The following is an 8,489-nucleotide window of genomic DNA, read 5'->3' as shown; positions in this document are numbered from 1 at the left end:
CATGACTCGTGAGACCAACGGGAACCTAGTGCTCTGATACCATGTTGTCACGACCCAAAATTCACTGAGGGTCGTGGCGCCGGACACCTCTGTCAGGCCAGCCAACTAGATTATCAATTAATTCATCTTTTAATACTTTTGAAAATCTAAGGTTTTTCCTTCCATTTTCATAAATAAAAGTTCACTACTTGAATTCAAATTTAAATAATAACAATTAGTACAAATCTGTTGAAACCTATCCCAGAAACCCGGTGTCACAAGTACATGAGCAACTATCGATAAGGAAAGTAAAATACAACATCTGTCCGAAATACAGTGGACAGGGAATAAATAATAAAATGCTGAAAGGAACTACTCTGGCTGCGGGTCGTCTCGAACAATGCAGCTCACCTAGTCCCAGAGTCGTCCGTGCTGCTACGCCCAATAGGCTGCTAGAGGTATAAATACCTGTGCAACAAAAATGCACAGAAGTGTAGTATGAGTACGTAATCAACGTGTACTCAGTGAGTATCCCGCCTAATCCCGAAGGGGTAGAGACGAGATGGCCAACTCCGACACTCACTAGAGGTCAATTAGCAATGTTCTATAAGTGCAAGGAAAATCATGGATTTGTATAGAAGTTCTGATTGTGAAGCCAGAAAAACAGGTAACCACCTTCAACAATAAATCCAGGGCTTCTAAGGTTTGTTCTTTATTATCTTATCAATTTATATCATGCCATGTAGGGCCAATTCCACATTTAAGATTTTCAAGTAACAGATAAACACGCGCAAATGCCGAGGTCGACGGCCCGCTCCAACAGAAATGTAAATTGTGCACTGTCAAGGGTCGAGCGGCACGAACCATAGATGCATCTATTCTCACCGAGGCGTTCGGCCCGTTCCATAAATAAATACATATCTTGCTCGCGAATCATCCATGCGACGCAGGCACACATAAAATACATGCTCAAGTAGGAAATTAAGAGTTTATCGAGGATAATCATCCAAATAGACAAGTTTCTCTTTTTTAACATTTCAGGGAAAATTAATATTAAATCTCTTTTTAAATTCCTTTTCCGATTCAAGGTGATTTAAATAATTCCCCTATCAATGGGTTCACAGTAATCCAAGTATAACATGCTTTTTGGGTTCTAGACTACCCGGACAATAGCATAATAGTAGCTACGCACGGACTCTCGCCACCTCGTGCGTACGTAGCCCCCACAAATAGGAGCACATGCTCAATTTAACTCACCTATGGGTAGTTTTCCCCTCACAAGATTAGAAAGGAGACTCACCTCGCTCCGAAGACTTATAACCGGCATTTTACATTCTTCCGAAGGCTTGAACCGACGCCCAATGCCCCAAAACTAGCCATTTAACGACAAACTAATGAGAACATGCTCAAATACTCGTTAACATTTCAAATTATACAAATTCCCAACTCCGCTTAGAAAAATGACCAAAATGCCCTCGGGCCCACGTGCCCGGAATCTGAAATTTTTCGAAGATAAAGATTACCCATGACCTTAGGAACTCAAATATAAAATTTTCTCTTAATTCCATACTCAAAATCGTGGCTAAAATCCAAGATTATAATTTTCTAGGTTTTCAACCAAAACCTCAATATTTACTCTAATTTCCATGCTTAAACCCATATATAATTGATATATTCAACTCAAAAGTGATGGGGATAACTTAGCTCAACATTGACGACAAAACCCTCGCTTGAAACTCCCCAAAAATCGCCCAAGCCATGAAGAAATGGGAGAAATGAACTCAATCCCACGATTTAAAACAAGGTTCTGCTTTCAGTCATTTCCGCTTCTGCGGAAGCCATGCCGCATCAACGGTTCCGCTTATGCGGTTCGAAGGCCGCTTCTGCAGCTCCTTCCCATGCCGCCTTTTCTCGCTTCTGCGATGCCCCTTCCGCAGATATGGTTCCGCTTCTGCGGAATTTCGACCGCATCTGCGGTCCTCAAGCTTTGGACCAAAAACCGCATCTGCGGCTCCCCGTTTGCTTCTGCGGTGCCGCTTCTGCGGTCAACCAACTGCAGAAGCGAAAACAAGCAACCAGATGCCTTCAGCTCTCTTCCAAATTCCAATTTCGATCCGTTAACCACCCGGAATCCACCCGAGGCCCCCGGGACCCCAACCAACCATACCAACCAGTCCCAAAACACATTACGGACTTGCTCGAGGCCTCAAATCATAACAAACAACGCTAAAACCGTGAATTACACCCCGATTCAAGCTTTATGAACTTTGAACTTTCCAACTTCTATTTCCGATGTTTAAACCTATCAAATCACGTCCGATTGACCTCAAATTTTGCACACCAATCATATTTGACATTACAGACCTACTCCAACTTTCGGAATTGGATTCCGACCCCGATATCAAAAAGTCAACCTCCGGTCAAACTTCCCAAAAACCTTCAACTTTCTATCTTTAGCCAAATGGCTTCAAAATGACCTACGGACCTCCGAATTCACTTCCGATCGCGCTCCCAACTCCAGAATCACCATACGGAGCTATTCCCAGACTCGAAATCCCAAACGGACATCGATAACACTGAAATGCACTTCAAGCCAAACTTAAGAAATTCCTTCTAAAATGCTAACTTCCACATTAGGGGCCAAAACGCTCCCGGGTTATCCAAAACCCGATCCGGGCATACGCCCAAGTCCGAAATCATCATACGAACCTGCTGGAATCTTCAGATCCCGATTCCGAGGTCGTTTACTCAAAATTCCAATCCTAGTTCATTCTTTCAACTTTAAGCTTCCGAAATGAGGATTCTCTTCCCAAATCAACTCCGAACTTCCCGAAATTCAATTCCGACCACTCGTACAAGTCATAATACCGGAAATGAAGCCGTTCATGGCCTCCGACTGCTGAACGTAGCGCTAGCACGGGAAACGACCGGTCGGGTCGTTACATTACTAAACAAAAACTTCAGCTCTAAAGCTGAAGTTTTTATTTTATAACTGGCAAACTTCAGCTCTAGAGCTGAAGTTTCCCGGTTACTAAACAAAAACTTATAAAATAAAACTTCAGCTCTAGAGCTGAAGTTTTTATTTTATAACTGGCAACTTCAGCTCTAGAGCTGAAGTTCGCGAGTTAAAAAAAAAAACTTCAGCTCTAGAGCTGAACTTCAGGCCCGGCTACTAAAATGCTGAAGTTTTGTGTAATTGCCTTTGCTACTTCAGCCCCGTGTGCTGAAGCTATGTGAAAAAGCGGGTACGCTTGTAATTTTTTTTGCAAAGCGGGCACAGGTTAAAATGTGGCACAAAAAGCGAGTATAGATGCAAATACCCCCAGTAATTTGCGGCGAGGGACCGGAGGAGCAGAAAAAAAATAGCCCTTATTATTATTTTTAGGCTATAACTTGTATAGGGTCATTTTGTGGCTACCGGGTGATATAAGCTCCGACCGAGTGGCTACAAATGAATTTTGCTCAAAAGTAAAAGTAGAATAGAAGAATTTACTTAAATAGCAGCCCACTCAATTCCTTTTTTTTATTTTTTTATTTTTTAAGATCCAGCTTACCTTTTATTTTTTAAACAAGAAAAGCTGTCATTCCTGTCTTTCAGAATTTAAAGATAATACTAATCATAGGAAATTGAGATCAACCTCCCACTCAATTACTTAAATAAGAAATAACCGACGAATATCTCTCTCTCTATAATCTATGTATAGTATTTGTATAATCATATGTAATTAATGTATAATTTATGTATAGTAAATAATAAAACTGGTTTGCAATTTGCGGGGATTTGCATCTATACTCAATTTTTAGGTCACCTTTTAACTTATACAGCTTCGCAAAAAAAATTGTAAGCATACTCACTTTTCGGGTAACTTCAGACATACGGGCCTGAAGTAACAAAAATTTATGTCTGAAGTTTGAACTTCAGAATGTTTTGCCTGAAGTGTAGCCTTATCAAAGCAAAACTTTAGATATTTTTGCTTGAAGTTTGGCCTAACTTGTAAAGGCAATAAAACTACATCATGTTTTGGCTGAAGTTTTTATTTTGTAATTGCTGAACTCCAGTATTCTAGGAGCTAAAGTTTTATATTTATTTGTTGAACTTTAGCATTCTTAGAGTTAAAATTCCGTTATGCTTTTCTTCGAAGTTAGATGGCCTTACGTCAAAAAAGAAGCAGGAAACAATTGGTTCTTTGACTTTTGATGTCATAGACGCATCTCCTGCTAGACAAGTAATTGGAAGTTCCAGTCAAGTGGCGTCGAAAGATTGTGAGTCTTCAGTCGAAATATCACAAAATAAATAAGATGTAAAAGTGCAGTTACATCTGCATTTTTGTAGAGTGCTATAGTTTATGGCGGAGGCTTCAGTTCACTTTGAAAACTTAGTTCAGGCTCAATTAATAGTAAAAAAATAAAGCTGTCATAACTCACAATTGTAAAAACATCATAAACTACATTAAAATATATTCACAATCACGATATAAAATCATTGTCACCCAAAGAAGAAAGAAGAAGAAGAAAACGAAGGAGGAGAAAGAGGACAGAATTTATTTAAAAAGTGAGTATAAGTTAAAACAATTAAAAGAAAAATAGGTATAGGTTAAATAGGGTGACCAAATAGGACGCCCCGTGCAATTTCTGCGCTATTTGCATAAAGATCCCAATAGAATAAAGGGATACAAATACACAATTACCTTTATCAAGAGAAAAATAATCTAATGGGCTCAGAACAGGAAATCTCAAACTTAGGCCCTATATAAACTACAAAAAGGCCAGTGTTAGACAAGCCTTAAACTACAGGCCCACCAAAACTTCGTTCTTCTAAAACCCTAGCGATTTCACCAGTTATTGTTGTATGGTTATATAGGAGAAAACTCCCTTCATTACCGCCGTCGACGCATTTGCCTCTTCCTATAATTTCCGACTACATTTCTCCAGGCCAGAGCCAACCATGGTTGCTGCAAAGAAAACCGTAAGAATCTCTTGATATATCTATATTTTTTTTTGTATGTGTGTGTGTGATTTGGTTGATCTGAGAAGCATTTGTTTTTCGTGTATTGTTAATTGCAGAAGAAGACTCATGAGAGTATTAACAACAGGCTGGCTCTGGTAATGAAGAGCGGCAAATACACATTGGGATACAAGACTGTTCTCAAAACTCTTAGAAACTCCAAAGGTACACTTAGTCAACTCTCTATGCTCTTATTTTAGGCAAAAATGTGTTTTGTTTTTTAAGGTGGTTAAAACCATGATCTTCAGCTGAATATTGTGCATTTTTTTAGCTAGTTGTTGAGTACGAGTAGATTAGTTAATTCTGTTCTGTAGATTGAATAAATTTGTCTATGATCAAATTGCATTGTTGAAATATTACCTCCGTCCAAAAGAGAATGACAGGTTAGAAATACGATAATACATCTAATTTTAGTATCATATTATCTTCGATTGAAGTGCAGATTGCTCATTTTTATGTTGGTGGTAGTGTTGAACTAGCTTCAATTAAGATAATACTAGCTGACTCATTTAAGGAGAAGTCAGTGTTTTGGCAGTGTCGGTACTGGATTCATAGTATGCTTGTCTGATTCTGTCACATGCATACTCAGTGTGTATGTGTGTGTGTCTTTTAAATTAGGGAACTTAAAAGATGAAAGATTAAGAAGAGTTAAAAAGAATTAGAGAGTATTCCGGAAAAAAAAACTTTGTTGTGATGACAATGTTGATTAAAAATATTGATTCAGAGGAAGGCCAGTGCATGTACTTTTTAGTCATTTGCTTTTATTCGTGAGAGGCGTTTGTTTTGGAGAAGGGTTGCTATGAGTTTTATAGGGAAAGGATCTTAGGTTACTGGTTATGGATTTTGACTGTTAAGAGAGGTAGTTAACTTGCCTGTGATGTAACTGGGTTGTACATTCTGGTTTTCATATTGCAGGCAAACTCGTCATCATTGCCAACAACTGCCCTCCTCTCAGGAAGTCTGAGATAGAGTACTATGCTATGTTGGCAAAGATTGGAGTCCACCACTACAATGGAAGTGAGTTTTCTTGTCTATGTGCTCTTAGTTGTCTAAATGCTGCCTTTAATGCCTCCTTCTGTCCTTCCCCTGTATGGGTGTTATGAACTAATTTGCTTCTGTTTGTATGTTTCCATGTTAATTAGAAGTGTCTTTTTGTTTAGAGTTTAGCCCTGATCCCACTTGTGGGATTACACGGGGTATGTTGTTGTTGTTGTTGAATGTATCTTATATTTGTTCAAGTCATGGAAAATGTTACACTCATATTTCCTTTGTAACAGTGGTCAGCTTATCAAAGGCCTTATAGTGTTATCATATTTGGAATGCCTACATCATAAGTTTTGTTGCTGGATTGATTGAATGGTATTATGTCTAAGATTGAACAACTAGGAGATGCATTGCAACAAAAAAAAAATAAGCCTTGTTAGATGAGATGGTTAAATGTGAGTTTGTTGGGTATAGGATTGACTAACAAACTAATGGTCTGATCCATAAATCAAAATAGTGTTTGGAATGTTGCTTTCTGTAAGCTTAGTATCATGCATATGAATATCTATGTTTTCTTTGGCCACTTCTCTCGTCTTACATGTATTGTTTTATTCTTATAGCTTGAAATTCAATCAATTAAAGAAGAAAAATAATAGAAATTGAGTTTCTTTCCAGGTTTCATAGAGTCGATAGAAAACTGCATTTGTTTGTGGAGCATTCTTAGCATATTGTTCTTTGCAAGTCCTTGAATAACTTTAGCTACCATAGCTCTTGATTGTGGTTGCTATATTTGCGATCAAGTTCTTTAGATTGGAATTATTGCTACAGTTATGTCTTGTAGATTCATGGTTCTTCCACTAAATATCTCTTCTTGTTTCAGACAATGTAGATTTGGGGACTGCATGTGGTAAGTATTTCAGAGTCTGTTGCCTCAGCATCATTGATCCAGGTATGCTTATGCTCTTGATTGTTCAATTAGTGTTGGTTAAACATGGATTTTTGTTTTGACGTTTAAAGTACTTTCTGTTTCTCCCACTCAGGTGATTCTGATATCATTAAGAGCATGCCTGGTGATCAGTGAGATAGCAGCTGATGTTAGATCGCTCTAATGGACACTGCTCAATCTTAGTGGAACTTTGCCGTTTTTCCTTATTGAGAAAAATATCTAGTGTAGATGAGTTTTGCTACTGTGGTGATGTTAAAGGAAGTTTTGATGGTATTTGGAATCTTAACGACATCAATTTTTTAACCCTGAGTTTTGAATCTTCTAATTGACTATCATTTGTTGCTTGAGTTCTGCATGCTGCACTATCAAATTCCTGAGCTATTTCTTTGATCTATAACACATACCTTCAGTAAGAATTTCTAACCTGGTTGGTTCCCCTGCTAGGACCTAAAGAAAGAGCAAACTCTTCTGAGCCATTACAAAACTGCCTATATTGTATTTGAGGATGTTATATCTTGGTTGTCGTACAGAACCAATATGGCCAATCCAGGGATTTTTTGGTGATGTCTCATCATTAATTGATACTGATCTTTACATTTTTGTGGATGTTTAGTATTCTTTTAGTCAATATGGAAGTTTAGATGTTGAAATACTGTTTAAATGGAAAGGCACCATTTGGTGCTTCTATTGATTTGATATAAACATTGGGCGTTAACGTTATAAATTATTGAACTTGAAAATATTTAAGAAAGCTTTAAACTTAAAATTGTCGTCTCAAATCTTAAAAGTATCTCAATAAATTGGGGGGGGGGGGGGGGGGTTGACGATAAGCTCATTGACCCAAAGTATCCACTTTTGGTGATTAGCTCGGGAGAACAGTTGTGTTTGGTACGAAGAAAAATATTTTTTTTAAAAATGAGTGTTTTTGTCACTTATTTTTCCTTGTTTGGTTGGTGAATGAAATTTTTTTACGAAAATATTTTCTAGTGTTTGGTTAAAGAGTAGAAAATATATTTTAAAAAAATAATTTTTTATGTTATTCTTCTCACCCCCTTTTTCCATATTTCCTGTGCTTCCCCCTCCTTCCACCTCCTTCCCCCTCCCAAATACCCAGCATTTTCATGATTCTATTATTTCAAGAATTTAATTATATTTCTAATAACTTACACAAATCGAAAGGATCCTAATATGTAACTTTACTTCTTTACGCAAAAACAACGTTGAAATTTGTGTTCCATAACTAAAAAGAAAATACTCTTTTTTAGTTGAAAAAGAAAATACTCTTTCTACAACATGAAAATAAAGTACTCATTTTGTTGACATGAAAGAAAATACTTTTTCTACATCACGAAAAAAAAATTCTTTTGTTGAAACGAAAGAAAATAGTTTTTACTATATCATTTTGTTGAAATGAAAGAAATACTTTTCAATATATTATTTTATTAAAATAAAAGAAAATATTTTTTTCTACATCATGAAAAGAAAGTAATCATGAGTATATAATTTTTTTATATCACGAAAAGAAAAATACTCATTAGTTGAAATAAAAAAAAAATACTTTGTCTGTAACATGAA

The 8,489-nt window shown here is 37.0% G+C and overlaps 1 protein-coding gene across 1 annotated transcript; it reads left to right on the top strand.

Annotated features, from left to right (window-relative positions):
- Positions 1-4,757: 4,757 nt before the first annotated feature.
- Positions 4,758-7,261, top strand: LOC109240867 (60S ribosomal protein L30). Its single transcript, XM_019407549.1, has 5 exons — positions 4,758-4,945; positions 5,044-5,149; positions 5,900-6,001; positions 6,849-6,917; positions 7,009-7,261. Exons 1-5 carry the CDS (start codon positions 4,925-4,927, stop codon positions 7,047-7,049), a joined length of 339 nt encoding a protein of 112 aa, XP_019263094.1. The 5' UTR covers positions 4,758-4,924; the 3' UTR covers positions 7,050-7,261.
- Positions 7,262-8,489: the final 1,228 nt, after the last annotated feature.

Source organism: Nicotiana attenuata, unplaced genomic scaffold (assembly GCF_001879085.1).
Source record: "Nicotiana attenuata strain UT unplaced genomic scaffold, NIATTr2, whole genome shotgun sequence".
In the NCBI taxonomy this organism is placed as follows: domain Eukaryota; kingdom Viridiplantae; phylum Streptophyta; class Magnoliopsida; order Solanales; family Solanaceae; genus Nicotiana; species Nicotiana attenuata.
The sequence above is the reverse complement of the archived record's forward strand: the minus strand, read 5'-3'. Positions and strand labels throughout refer to the sequence as shown.

Excerpts from the sequence above, each read along its gene's own strand:
- LOC109240867 (XM_019407549.1), top strand. The coding sequence starts at position 4,925 with ATGGTTGCTGCAAAGAAAACC. Across the intron at positions 4,946-5,043 it reads TGGTTGCTGCAAAGAAAACC|AAGAAGACTCATGAGAGTAT; the intron begins GTAAGAATCTCT and ends TGTTAATTGCAG. Across the intron at positions 5,150-5,899 it reads AACTCTTAGAAACTCCAAAG|GCAAACTCGTCATCATTGCC; the intron begins GTACACTTAGTC and ends TTCATATTGCAG.